Here is a 14749-nt window from a genome sequence, read left to right as displayed (position 1 = left end):
TTTTTGTGTTGTGCTAATTTTTGAATGGTGAAACAGGTCACAGGCTCAGATTTTTTAAAAAGGTCAAAAGGAGAATCAAATTCTCTTCATGAGTGTTAGCAGAATTCCTCACATGTGTTTAAAAACTCCCCCAACATGCCCTAGGTTCATATATTAGAGTTGTAACCAGTAAACTAAATTAATATATTAAGGACAGCATGTGGCTGTTACATGTCTTATGTGTATTACATTACATGGGAAATGTTTATTTCCCATTCACATGTATATATTACATATGTGTGTATATGAATGTATGTATATGTATGTAAAGTTCATGATTAATGAAGTAAAGAAATTAATTTTCTGTTCTTTTAAAATGGCTCTTATAACTACTTAAATATTAATGACGTTCCTTACTCAAATCTTCTGGAAAGGAAAGCCACTGCCATTTCAAGCGCACAAGTTTCCACATGTCCTTAACCTTAAATTCAAGATCCAGCTTGGACTCGCAGTCAGAAGACACTCTCATCAAAGAAACAACTTCCATGTGTGTTCCAGAAAATACTAACACAACGTGCCACAGTTAGCACTTACCACGGAAAAAAATTCTAAAGTCAATAAAGACATGTGGCCTAGGTAATAAAGTAGATGTCATATTTTAATAGATCAAAAAATAAAGAACTTACAGAGCTCCTGGAAGCATTCTATGTATTGTCAAGGCAATATTTTCAAAATGAAATTGTACTTCTATGTTCTAAATTATTTTCAGAACTTGATAAACATGCAAAGAAAATTCTTTTCCTGTCTTATTTAAAATAGCTGTATTTCTATTTAAATACAGGACTGTATTTAAATAGAAATACATATCTGTGATGATGACTGTCAAAAACTGAAACTGTCTTCTGCAGCATTCAGTTCCCATCCCCTCTAGTTACGTATCTTTAAATTAAGTAATAAGCAGTGTTTGAAATGAAATATATTTCTGAACTACATGAAAGTATAACTGGCAAAAACGCCTAAGGGGAAATGCACAACAGAAACCATATTGAGTAAATCCTGAACTAATGCAATATAATCCTCCCTTTTACATATAAATATCTGATCATGAAATAACATTAAAATAAATTCTTGTTTGCATAAGTAATGTTTAACCATAACTGTTTCCTGTTTATATAAAGAAATTGTTTCCTAGCTATGGAAAACTGTCACTAGAGTAAAAACTACACCTTTATAAGTATTTCGAGTTAAATTGTTTAATTAAAGAAATACTGAACAACGCTTCTGGTTTGTTTGCAACTTGGGTCTTTTTATTAAAATGCCAAAGTGACACGAATTTCTTATTCTGGTAAATGTAGGTTTGATGACTACTTCGCGATCATCAAAACAGACCATTGAATTTTGATCCTTCCAAACTTCATTTTACGAGTATATTAACTAATTTCCATTCCATGAAATGGCATCAGAACCTTGACTAGGGCTGTGACATCTGGCCTTCTTTCTAATACCCATCACAGCACTAATAAATACTGCTGATAGCTGCGAAACTTAATTTTTCCACAGAGTACGGTCACGGACTGCTATTGCATCTTATGAACGTCCCCCTCCCACGTCTCCAGCACGAGCGGGCAGGGCAGGCCTGCAGGCAGCTCCCGAGGGGCGCGCGGGGAACCTGCCCCTCCGGGCGCTGCGCTCCCGCCACCGCGCGGGCTTGGGGTGCCCGGCACAGGACCGAGCGCCGGGGTTCAAGGCCCGGGAGCCTCCAGCAGAGTCACTTACACACCCACGTACGCTGGCCCGGTGAGCAGATTTTCTACACAAGATCCCTGGACAGAGAGACAAGTCCCGTCACTGCCATGGCCATCGGAGACCCGGGGGCGCCCGCGCGCGCAAGCTCCAGCGCCTCCGGTGCCCCCGCCCCCGGCGGAGCCCAGCTGTCACTCTGCGCAGGGGTTACCCGGGCCCCGCTTGGTCCGCCCGCCCCCTGCTCTGCGCGAGAGCAGCTCCTGCCAGCGCCCGTCCCTCCGTTAGACAGCCGCCTCCTCTCGGGGCTTCCGTTCCTCGGGCATCTCCAGGAGCGCGCGCTGGGGACTCCCGCGCAGCGCCGGGAGGAGCGGGTACCTACCTTCCCTTTTTTCCCCGGAGGCTCTGCAGGCCGCGCTCGGGGACTAGGGGCGCGCAGGGCCGACGGGTACGGAACGCGGCGCGCGGCTGGGCCGGGGTCCGCTCCGCGCGCGCGCACGCCCAGCGCTTCCCAGCGCGGCGGGATCCGCGCTCTCCTGTAGCCGGGCAACGCCGCCGCGTCCCGGCCCCGCCCCACCCCGGGCTCCGCCCCTTGCGTGCTCGGCTGCGCCCCCTAGCGGCCCCGGCTCCCGCGACCGCGGTCACGGCGCTGGTGGCCGGCCCGCGCGGCTGCCGCACCGCGTGAATGCCCTGCCCACCGCACACCTGGGAGAGGGCGGAGGGAGGGGTACACCGAGGCCAGCAGGAGTTTGGCTATGCTGGGGGAACTGCCTTCTGCCCAGGAGGGCGCCTTCCTTTCCACCCTGGACGCATTTCTCAGGACCTTTGTGCCTTTCCCTCGGCAGGGTCGCCCTCCACCCGGGCCCTCTGCATAGGAGGCGGCCCCGGAAAACCACGTGGCCTGTTGACTCTGGACCATCAAGATCACCATGGCCTAGTTTATCAATAACCGCCTCGTTCCTTCATTGATGAATTTTTCCAACAGACACTCACCCAAGGCTCACCCCTTATCAGAAACCACTAGAGGTCAGGGGGCGTGACCTAGTTCACGGCTGTGGCCACCTCCTCCAGACCAGGACCAGCAAGTCCATCTTCCAGGGTCACTCAATAAACTCCAGGCCGCTAGCAATGTGGGGGGAGTTTGTCTTCACCCTTATTTTGTGTAACGTATTAAAATTTCTGAACTTCAGTTTGTGCATCTATGAAGCAGAGCTAACAGCGCCTGTTCTGCAGATTTGTTACGAGTAAAGGCATCATACATGTAAAAAATACTCTTTCAGCAGTAGAATACTATAGAAATCCAAGCAATTATAGTTTCATCAGCCCAGTGAGTGAATAAATGGGCAACGTTCCTTCCCACGCAATGACTTGGCAGACAAAGAGGCATCCACAGTTTCTCGTGCGTTGCTTATATTTTCCCGACACAACTGCACATCTTTTTAGATGGAACCACGTCCTATGCTTCTTTTCTATATCCCAAGGCCCAGAATAGCTCCTCAGTAAATATCTGTTGCATGAATAAATTTTTATAGTTTCTTACTGATAGGACATCTTAAGATCTCACACTGAGAGCATCGTAGTGGTGTGGTAGGGTCTTGTGAAAAATACATTAAAAATCCCCAGGGCCACACCTCAGGGCTGTCTACTTCCAATGTAACACAGCCAGAATATAAATCACAATGATTTATTTGTAAGTAATTTACGAATGATAGACACGATCTTACCTGAGGCCCAGGTTGCCCTCACCTGTAAGCTGTTACCTGGGAGCACTGCAGACTGTGTCTGCGGCACTCACGCGCCGTCCCCTGAAGTCGTTTGCTCACCTGGGCTCCTTTCCCTAGCCCTGTGTCACTGTCCGGAGCGCACATCTTATTTTCTACTGTCGTAGAGCCTGGGATACTCAACACGCCTTCGCTGAATTATTCTAAGGGCCTCCTTCCTCTTTTCCTCTTCGTTTCACCACCTTCTCCACAGCACAGCCCCTCCACCTCTCACCTGAATATCACGCAGTCTTCAAACCTTCCCTGCTGGCCTGTCCAGCCGGCCCTGCTTCCTCCTGCCTTTCATGACTGTCCCTGTCCAATTAAAAGATTTACAAGAGGTTCCAAATTGTAAAGAGTGGCTTTTAAACTCCTTGCATTAGCACTCGGAGATTTCCACGTCTGAGTTCCACCCACATTTTCAGCCTTATTCTCTCCTTTCATATCTGGCAAACTGGTCTGAGTGCCTTGCCGCCCGTGTACCCCGAACTTGCCCTTCCCTTTGCTCGCTGAGCTTCCTCTTCCTTCTCACTTCCTTCCCGTAATTCTCTGACTCTGGACCCACCTCACTCCAATCTCAGGAACAACTCAGAAACCATAACTCCCATGAGGCTCTCCAAATGCGCAATCTTCTTACTGCAATGACAGCACCCGCCACCTTCTTCCTGCGTGGGAAGTATCTGTGACTTAAGATTTCTTCCTCAGGAGTTAAAAATGTTTTCAGAGAAGGCACATACTTTGTTCGAACTTGTATCTCCGATAGTATCAAACATTCAAACAAATGTTTAATAAATGTATTCTGAGTGGATTTAATCTGATAGTTTAGGAACAACCTCTCTGACTGTAGCCAAATGCTTTTTCCCTCTGGCATCCTTTTGTATTTAGAGACAGTAACACATTATTTAGTTCATTAGGTCCTGCATTGTGTCCTGTGTATATGATTGACGTTCCCCGTCAGCCTTTTAGCTCACTCTGGAGAGAGACCCCGGTGTTAACTAACATGCACGGGCTTTGGCAGCAGATTATCTGGTCTTGGATGCCAATTTACCATTCACTAGTTGCCTGCCCTAGGAAAAGTTACTTCACCTCTGTGAATTTCTGTTTCTTCACCTGTAAAATGCGTTGCGGTGACTTTTGGTAATTGTTAAATAAGATAACGTAGTTAAAGCACATGACACATAGTAAGTGCTCACTAAATGGCAGCCACTATTAGTACCATTACATCTTTTGTAGGGCATACAATGTCAAGCATCAGTAAATAAATGATAATTGAGGTGACATTTGACAGAGAAGACAAAGAGCATTGAACCTCTGCAGTCTGCTAGTATACGCATTTTATTCTCTAATGAAGCCTGAACCTTACCTCACTGTGAGGGTTTACATGATCTGGAGATGGTGTCTGAATGGGAACCCATACCCACAGGTGAGCACCAGCAGTAGTACAAAAAGAACTCTATGATTTCTAGACTCATTCAGAATGAAATCAATGCTTAGAATTAGGGCTGTAAGCATTTTTCTCCCTTTAAAACACTGAATATCATTAATAGGTTGAACTTTGTGCTGGAGAGGCCAAATTGTTATGAGGCTTTTGATAGAGGTGTCATTATTAAGATTATGTTAGGGGTTGGTTTTCTGAAGGCAGTTTAAGCAATACTTAAGCTGATACAAAGTGTATTTTTTTAGGATATTTCCAAAAAAAAAAAAGCTTAACTAATGAAGTCACAAACTTCTTTTAAAAATAGTGTCAGAGATATGCTAGATCACTAAAAGCAAAGTTAATGGAAAATTGTTTGGCATAATCATTTCTAATATAAACCATTATTCTTGGAGAAAACGGAACAGCTACATGGGAATACTGAATTTTGTCTGTTAGTCACAGTGCCTGATACATAGTAGGTACTTGTTAAAAAATATGTTGAATGAATTAATAAATGGGGATGAGAATCTCAATGATTAATAAAGTTTGCCAAATACAGTTAAAATAAGGGAAAAAATAAACAAGACCCAGATATTTAAGTAATTTCCAACATCCATGGCTGCCAATTATAGATTATCAATGTAGGGTTGGGGCCAGACATTGAGTGACTTGCTCAAGGTCACACATGAAATTAATAATAAAGCTGAAATCAAAATCCAGGCTCCCTGAATCATAACATGATCTTCACCGTACCACTAGTGCATACATAAACCAACATACATAAATAGGCCAAGAAGGTTATTTATTTCATTTATATAATGTCAAACTCATGACATTTATAGAGCAAAGTTGTTGTAAGTTATCGCACTTGCACTGATTCTTTTGAGTTTATGACACCCCCATTGGCCAGACTTTTTATGTGTTTAATGAGAGAAGAAATATGCCATTGATTCCCTCCTCTCTTTGCTGGTAAATATGGCAGACTCCTCTGTATATGGTTGAATTAAGGAGCAGGTTCTCTGGGAAGCAGGCCATGATGCTATAGGGGTGCCCAAGTTTAGGGACGTTAAGGAGATGGAGGAAGCTGTACTTATCAAAGCTCCTCTAAAGAGAGTGTGGTTTACCTTGGAAGCAATGGTTTGATAAAGTTGCTTTCAACCCCAGGTCATCACCCCATGTGCCCCTCCCCTTCTCACCAAAGAGAAAAGTTAAGTCACAATGGGTGGTATTAAACTACCTCTAAATCTAAGGATGTGAGACTCAGTGACTTCTGAGTGGTGATTTGGGCAAGTAGGTGGATTTGAGGGGCAACCTTGGAACCAAAGCTAAACGGCTTGTGACAGCAGAGGAAAAATTAGGTACAGCCACCAGGGGACCTCTGTCTACCCTCCTTTCCATAAACAGTCCACCCGCTGAATTTGCACTGACAAAATGTTAAAGAATCACTCTTTAAAGGGACACCAAATCATTAATTTTCCCAGGGTGCCTTGGACTGGCCCAGCCATCATAGGAGAAGTCTGACCAGAGGGGTGGCAGCTGAGTCCCTGCGCAGTCCTGTAGCAGAGGTAGAAAGGGTTGAATCGTGAGGTCCTTTGTAGCTATCGATTCTAGGCCAACTGATGGAAAGCTCTAATCAAAAACTTCCAATAGCTTTCATAAGATATATCAAAAGAAAGAAAACAGAGCCTAATTTTTTGGACAAAATTTTGGCTATAATGTTTGCAAAGAGTCAAGTTTGTGCTATATAATTCTTATATAGAAAGAAATAAGCTGTTTAGCCCTAGAAAAAAAGAACCCAATTTTCAAATCAGATAGACCTTAGGTGCCACTTAACTAGCCCTGTGTCCTTGTACAGTCTCTCTGAGACTCACTTTCTTCATCTGTATAATGGGGATAACACACTTAATTGTAAATTTAAATGAGTGTTTTTAAAAAATATCGTTAGATTGCCCAGCCCCCAAGTACTCAATAAATATCAGTGAATTAATTCATAATTAGTAAATATTAGTGAATGTTACAAAGTAATAAACTGTAAAGCTTTATTAAGAAACCTGCATGAGGGTGCTAAGACACGAGGGCAGTTATTTGGCTTGAGAGCAGTGCATACCTATAAAATGTACAGTCAATAAATAATTTAAATTTATTCATGAGAAATACATTATTTCCCCAAGAAAAAAAACCAGAGAGTTAATGAAAACATGTTCAAAGATTCCTGACATAATCAAATGTTAATATGGAACACATTATCATGTACAAACCCATACCAAATTTGCAAACTGCAATCTCACAAAAGTCCACTGGGAATCTCTCTTGAATAATGATCTTTTATTAACTATTAAACTTTCCATGGACCCAACTGACATCTTCTAAGAAAATATCAATACCTTGGAAACACACAAAGAGGGGCTTATATAATGCCAGACCTGCAATATACACATAGACAGACACACGCAAATATATATAATCCCACATCGCGTTGATGTATTATATTTTTTTGTGAAAATTATTTCCAGTGTTATGGTGAATTATGTATAGTAGTGTTGAGACTGTTTAGAAATAGAAAAGCCAAAGGAATAGTTAAGCGGTAAGCAGACTAATCCAGTTGGCTGATGTATCTATCATGGAAACAGAAAATGTATTGCAGTAGGAAGTGGTTATCTTTATCTTTCAAATAAACATTGTTCGCTGATCAGCTAGCTACACAGTGCATTTGTTTCAGCAGCTGTTGGAAAAGAGACTATGCATGGTGACTAGGTCTTGGAAAACTAGCCATGGGACCTTAGGGAAGTTTTCCTAGTCTCAGTTTCCTCATCTGTAAAATGGCTATAAAAATCCCACCCTGCTTATTTCATAAAGATGTTCTGATCAACTTTCCCATTTCACACATGAGAAAACTGAGTAGCGAAGTGACTCTCTTAAGGTCACATACCTTATCAATGACAGAACAAACTAGAAATAGGTCTTTTGAAGACTTGGACTTCTTGCAGTAACAAAGCTACCATTGAAGCAATAAAAGGGAAGGAGCTTTGAAAAATGTAACATAAGCTTCCTGTTCAGCAGAAGTATTATGGAGTATATCTACTTAAATCACAGCCAAGATCATGTAGTAATTAATTTAAAATGCCTTTGAGATGTACCTGTACATGAGCGATAGCCCCCTCTTTTAAAATCAAATACAATGCTTCATTTCTTAAAGAAGACACAAAAAGTAAACAATCAGCTGAATTAATTCAGACACTGAAGTGGATTTTCACAGATTTGACTTGCCCAACCTAGTTTTCTACAAAGCCTGTATTAATAAGATAATTGCTAATTCCCCCTTTTGTGCTGAGGAGAGTTTGTATTTGTTTAAATGAATCTAGGAGCAGAAAAGACAGCCACTGAAAAAAAAATTTTTAACTCAAATCTAAACTAAATGATCCAGTTCCAACACATACTGATTTCTTTAGGCATCTTCTCCAGGCGTTACTTTAAAAGCTTAATTTTCTTTATCTGAATGAGAACATGAATACGTTTTTTGTGATTTAAAGAGTAATTTTTCAATAAACAAATGAAAAAATCAACCTAAACTGAATATTGTCCAGCATATTGTGAACCGGCTTTGTTGCATTGTCAGTAGAACAAAAATTTCAATGCCTCTTTGGCATGACTAAAAACGCTAGTTAAATCTTTTAGATTAAATTCTTACTGAAACATTTAAAAAATATATAGTCTGTTTAGAATGGTTTGAAATAATCTCCATTAGCTCTTAGGGTTTAAAAATTAAGCAAACAATGCTAATAATTAATGCCCTCCTAATTTCAAGAGGAAATTTTAGAATGTAATTTAATTAACTGACAGAAAATTAATTACATGTGAAATGAGACTCATCAGACCTTCCTGTTTCATCAGAATTTCAGACTAACGGATAACTAGTCTTATCAATTACAATTTCTTTGTGGTTCAGCTAGCACAAAATGGACAATTATGATGATAATTAAATATTCTACCCAAATAAACAGCACTAGGACACTAAAATGAATTAATGTGAACACACAGCTGTATTAAGTTCCTGCACCTCAACGTAAAGATTGTGCTGGGTATGTATGTAATCATTGAATTGACAAAAAAAAAAAAAAGAGAAAAAACAGTTAAATTTCAAATTCAGCACAACAGTATATTTTGGTTTTGCCATGTGGAACATAAAGTGAAAATGTGACTAAAAACTATGTAACATAGTAAGTTGATTACTCAGAGACTTTTCATAAACAGTTGGCAAATTTTAACTTACAACAGCTGTCACTATAAATTTAAAGTAAAATGTAAATTCAAGAATATTGACCTTGTGAATGTTTCTGTAAATAAGGCTTGTGCTTTTTTCAAAAGTTACAGAAAATCACTAGTGTTTTTTTTAACCCAATTTGGCACAACTTTGCCCTCACTGTTTTTAAAATCCTTCAGTTTTACACATAAGCGGCTTTAATCATTCTTGAGTGCCTTTTCAGCGATTCCCTTGAGGACCCAAACTGCCTAAGGAAATGTATTTAATAGGTTTAAGTCTTGAAGGTGAGAGAATAAATAAACGAAAGAAACAAGTATTGCCGGAGGTGCACTAAATAAACTCTTTTACATAAGAAAACAAAGAAAGGCTGGCAGCAAATAGTTCAGGGCCTGTTTCCCTAAAATAAAGTAACCAGTAAATACTTGGAGCAATTACAGTTTACAGATCTCAGGCTCTGAAGCACCGGTTGTATGCTAAATTTAGCACTCTCCTGTTTTGTCCTGTTTGAACAACTCATTTCCAAGCAAAATTTGCATGACAAATTATAAACCCTTCTGTACAAACAGCTAAAATGGCATCGAGTATCATATTTACACTGACACATACATGTAGCATAAGCTAGTGTTCAAATGTTTCATTCATGAAAACCAAAACCATCTTTTCGAACACGCAGGGAAAGAGAAGTGAAAGCTACACAAAACATGAAATGCTCTTCCTGCAAAGTGCTGAACGCTTTCCAGTACTTACCCTGTCGGCAGCTCCGTTTCTCCTTGGCAGCCCTTCTGTGCCAAATGCTTCTACCTTCCCAAAAATGTATGTCAGCACAAGCCCAGACGAAACTTCAAATCCAGGAAAATAAAATTAACCATGCAGATCAAAGGCGGAGGAGCAGGGAGATGAAATGCCCGGTAATCTGATCAGTGATCAGTTGCAGAACATCAAAGGCAGAGCTAAATTTATATACGTGCGTGAATCTCAAGAGGCTCACTTCCAGCAGGTAGGCTGCTTCCCTTCCCTCCCGCCTTCTAGTCCACAGATTCTTTTGTTTGACACGGATCACGTTGTTTTCCTCCTTTTTTTTTTTTTTTTTTTTTTCTCTTTAGCAACGAGGCGATGCCCGTGCTTCTCCCGAGCTTGGGCTGAGTGGCTGGATCCGTGGCTGCCCGGGTTCCCAAGCTCGCGGTGATTGTGTGCTGGGAGCTCTGCCTAGTGCCAGCGGGTTCTGCTTTATCCCTTTCATCTCGCTGCGCTCAGATCCCATGACATCATTCAGCGCCCCGGGACTGGTAGGAGAGCTGTAATTCAGCCTGCGGGGGAGTTCAGCTCGCAGAAGCCAGGGTTTGCCTCATTTCCAATCGCGTTAGACTATTTGGGCCCCCACGCAGGGCAGTTTCTCTTACCTTTTTTCCCCAGTTGGAAAGGACGGGCGGGTGCTGCGGGATGATGCTAGTGTGACAAGATTCCTGACCCATCCGGGTTCCAAATGACAGCCTTCAATTATTGCCTCTGCTCTGATAAAAATCACAATTTTTCACAAAGAGTGGGTGCCAAATACTCAGAAGAGTGAATTATCACTATAAAGCGATTCGGAAAAACGCTCAGGGGCCCTGCCAGATGGAGAGGATAACATTTTAAGACACGTGCTTTGGTTTTAAATGTGATAAGCCTTTAAGGATTTTAAGAACCCTGTCTTTTCCTTGAAACTTAAATTATTAGAATTTGACTGCCTATTAAAGTGGTTTTTTAATTAAAGTAATTAATCAGCTGATAATCAACAGTTAAGCAGTGAATGATACCTGCCACCCTCTTACTTAAGCCCTTGGGCGGAGACTTAATCTTAGTCTTGGATTTATTTTGGGATTCTAAAAAGTAGATTTTAGAAGATGGTGTAGTTCTTAGGTATAATTCATTAACACCCAGAGGAAAACACTCCCCTGTGCTTACCCCAAAGTTCTATTCCTTGCCTTTTATAGTATGGTTTTTTCTAAATCCAGAGTTTGGACTCTTCACTCATTAAAAATCACCACAGTAGTCCAATTCTCCACATTTAAAATTAAACCTGTTGATTTTATTTATTACTTAGAATACTCTTACCACAGTCCCGTAACAATGGCAGAATCAATAAAATAAGATTACTTTTATTTTTAGTATTTATCAAAATAGAAGATAATAAGAATTTTTATCTTTATTACAGTCCATGACACATGACATTTCTGAGGCCTGAAACACTCTTGCATGGGATGAAGGAAGTTTTCCTATTTTATAGTGGAAGTTTGCCAACTTTTAGAAGGTCAGTGGAAAATATTTTTGCAAAACTTAGAAGACAGTAGAAGTTAACCTTTCTTTCTATACTTCCCTCCCTAATTGATTTCATCCAACTTCTCCTGATGTGACATTTGAAAATGTAGTTTATGATGTGTTTATTGCCAGACTTTTATAATGCTTGAACAAATTTTAATAGCGAAACATTTAGTTTGAATAGCTAATGAGTTCAGTATAACATTTAAATAGGCTTATTTTTCAACATTTCTTTTATAATTTTTCCACCTCATACATCATTGCTCAAAGATGCACAGAGCTCAGATGGTATTCGAAGTTGCATGTGTGATTCTCTGTGACTTCTCAAAAGTAGAGCCAGGAAATATCTGTGATATCTAGACTCCGCATAACGTCTCCTGGGTGCCTTTGAATAGACAGGAACTGTTCAAAAGGACAGAATCTTTCCAAGTGGGCATGTGCCCATTTCTTCTCTGTGGTAATCCAGCCCTGCAACCAGCATGAAACCCAAATCCCTGATATCCTGACGTTAAATCCTAACCACCAGATGAACTGTAAGCTTCTTCGCACCAGCAAGTAAATCCTCGTGTCTTGATAGAGAGCCACACCAATAGAAAATGGTGAGGGGCTGAATCAGGATCTTACAGTTCCACTGGGAGCTCAGAGAACTTACAGGAAAACCAGTCGATGATCCTAATTTACACAAATCTCATTGCAGAAGATTTGTTGTTCAGACTATGTTTAGCAATGCAATATCATCTCCAGTGGAGGATTTATTCACCCACCCCCGCCCCCCACCCCAAGCCCCATATGTGAGATGAAAGGGACTGAGGTTAGGGCCCCTTCTGTCACCAGGGGCCGAGCGAGGCTAGAGGCCCGCCTCCAAGGAGGAGTGACCTCTTGACCCAGGCTCATTAGTGCTGCGCCCCAGCCCGTGGAGCTGCCTGCATTGTGGAGATGTGGCCGCACAATTGTTATTTCTGAACAGCACCAGGAAGGGGAGCTACTGCAAAGCTTTTCTCTTTCCCTTCCAAAAAGCTTAGATTAGTGAAATTAAATCTGATGCGATGGTGATAAGAAATAGGTCCCTACACTCTACATAATTACCTGCTTTAATCACACCATGCTGCAGTATTATATCAATGATTCTGAGTGCCACATTGCAGTATAAATGGCTTATTTTTCTCTCTTCCCCAGGTTCCATCTCAGCCCCCTGGAGCAGGGGGCGCAATCAGCGCCCGAGGGAGGAGCTCATTGCTGCATTGCATGGCCTAGAAACTGAAGGAGCTTCAGTTGTTTGTATCAAAGAATGGAGGAGGCTTCCCGAGATTCTTGAGAGCAGGTCTCATGTAGCCCCCCACATGCCACTGACTGCTATTTTCTTTCCAACACATGAAACATGTTTCCCTGGTTTCCTTACCTCAAAAAGCAAATCACATAATTTCTACAATTTATATGGATATAGGTTCATGTAATCCATAATATTTTTTCCATCAAGTGTCCAAAGTTCTTGGAGTTACCTAGAACTCTCTTCTAATGCTATCTCCTCTAAACTTTCTGTTCAGAGGATACATCCTGGATTATGTCAGGTAACACAGCTTTGTATACATAAATTGGGAAGAATGATTTTAGAATGTGTTTCATTTACATGCTTGTGTATGTGTTAAATAGCTAGATGTTATGGGCACTGGAGTCAGAAAGGCCTGGAGTTAAGTCTCTCTCTTATTATCTGTGATTCAGTAACTGCTTGGACAATTTGGGCAAGATACTTAATCTCACTGAGCTTCATTTTCCTTAACTGTAGGAAAGGGACAACATCTGCTTCCCTAGAGGTGAGACAGTGAGCTTGCGCAGAGGCCATCAAGCCCCCTGACTCCTGGGTTGAAATTGAAGAGACCATCTGTTCTCCCATGTTCATTGCAGCCTTATTCATAATAGCCAAGACATGGAAATAATCTAAGTGTCTATCAGATGAGTGGATAAAGGAAATGGGCTCTGTCCAATATACAGTGGAATATTATTCAGCCATAAAAAAGAAGGAAGTCCTGACATTTGTGACAACATGGATGAACCTGGAAGATAAATGAAATAAGCCAGACACCGAAAGACAGATATTGCATGATCTCACTTATGTGTGAAATCTAAAACAAAACACTAAACTCGTAGTAAGAGAGAGTAGAATGGTGGTTACCAGAGGCTGGGGTGTGAGGGGAAAGGTGAGATGGAAGAAAGAATGGTGGTGGCTGGGGCTTGGGGGGATGGGTCAGGGGGAGTTAGTGTTTAATGGGTACAGATTTTCAGTCTTGCAAGATATAAAGAGTTCTGGAGATGGACAATATGAATGTGCTTAATATGACTTAAGTGTACACTTAAAATGGTTAAGAGGGTAAATTTAATATTATGTGTATTTACCACAATAAAAACGATTCAGAAAATAAAAAGAGCATCACGCAGAAAAATATTTCCACAGAAAAGCTAGGTTCCCTTGCCTTTCTCTGAGAATTAAAGAGCAATAGTGAAACATCAGCATTTGTTTGGGTGATGAAACTCAAATTGAGTTGGGCTCAATATTCCCAAGGGGCAGGGCAGACTATCCCACAGCTCCTGGGTCCCATTAATCTGAAGCCAAGGTGACCGGGTGACTGTCCTGAGGCCAGTTTTACATTATCTGGTTACCCTCTACGTGACTTAAAAAATAAATGGTTCAAACCGGTTATTGTTCCAACCCAGATTCATACTGTGAAATTCAAGTAACCCCCACTGCCTTGCAATGTGACCTTGCTTGGAGACAGAGCCTTCACAGAGGTGACCAAGTTAAAATGAGGTCATTAGGATGGACGTTAATCCAGTATGACTGGTGTCCTTATAAAAAGGGGAAATTTGCACACAGACACTCACAGGGGGAAGGTGATGTGAAGGCTTGGGGCAAAGACAGTCAGCTACAAGCCAAGGGGAGAGGCCCGAGGCAGATTCTTCCCTCAGGGGCCTCGGAATGAACCAGCCCTGATAAACCCTGATTTCAGACTTCCGGCCTTCAGACTGAGGCTATCACTTCGTGCTGTTTAAGCCCCTCAATCTATAATACTTTAAGGCATCCCTGAGTAACCAATACAGAGCCTTGTCCATACAGAAGACTTACATTCTTCTCAGTCCGCTTCCTGAAGATCCCTCAGCTCCTGTGAACGTCCTCTGCCTGGCTGGACTGTTTGTCTTTGTGGGCAGAAGTTTCCTTCCTTCTCCAAAGTGCCAGTTCAGGGCACTGTTGAGCGAAGCAGAGTATTACTGAACTTAAAGAGAGGGATTAAAGCACAATTT

General features: G+C 41.6%; 1 protein-coding gene and 1 long non-coding RNA gene across 11 annotated transcripts in view; one reads left to right on the top strand and one right to left on the bottom strand.

Annotated features, from left to right (window-relative positions):
• The window catches only part of TNFRSF19 (TNF receptor superfamily member 19), an 81790-nt gene extending 71133 nt beyond the window's left edge, over positions 1–10657 (bottom strand). For 2 of the 10 annotated variants that reach the window (XM_037001908.2, XM_037001910.2), the window contains exon 1: positions 3466–3676. In XM_037001908.2, the coding sequence (XP_036857803.2) occupies positions 3466–3587 (122 nt within the window). In that variant the 5' untranslated portion in view covers positions 3588–3676. Of the gene's footprint in view, positions 1–1759; positions 1803–2101; positions 2277–3465; positions 3678–3714; positions 3941–4044; positions 4184–9904; positions 10262–10557 lie in introns of those variants that run through there. The other 8 variants (XM_037001905.2, XM_073227411.1, XM_037001903.2 and 5 more) reach the window with 8 other exon arrangements.
• On the top strand, positions 10015–13437 carry LOC140847345 (uncharacterized). Its single transcript, XR_012127358.1, has 4 exons — positions 10015–10154; positions 10261–10443; positions 11352–11447; positions 12632–13437. It is a non-coding gene; the product is annotated as an uncharacterized lncRNA (long non-coding RNA).
• Positions 13438–14749: the final 1312 nt, after the last annotated feature.

This window comes from Manis javanica, chromosome 1 (assembly GCF_040802235.1).
Source record: "Manis javanica isolate MJ-LG chromosome 1, MJ_LKY, whole genome shotgun sequence".
NCBI classification, from domain to species: domain Eukaryota; kingdom Metazoa; phylum Chordata; class Mammalia; order Pholidota; family Manidae; genus Manis; species Manis javanica.
Note: the sequence above shows the minus strand (reverse complement) of the source record. Positions and strands in the feature narration are given on the sequence as shown.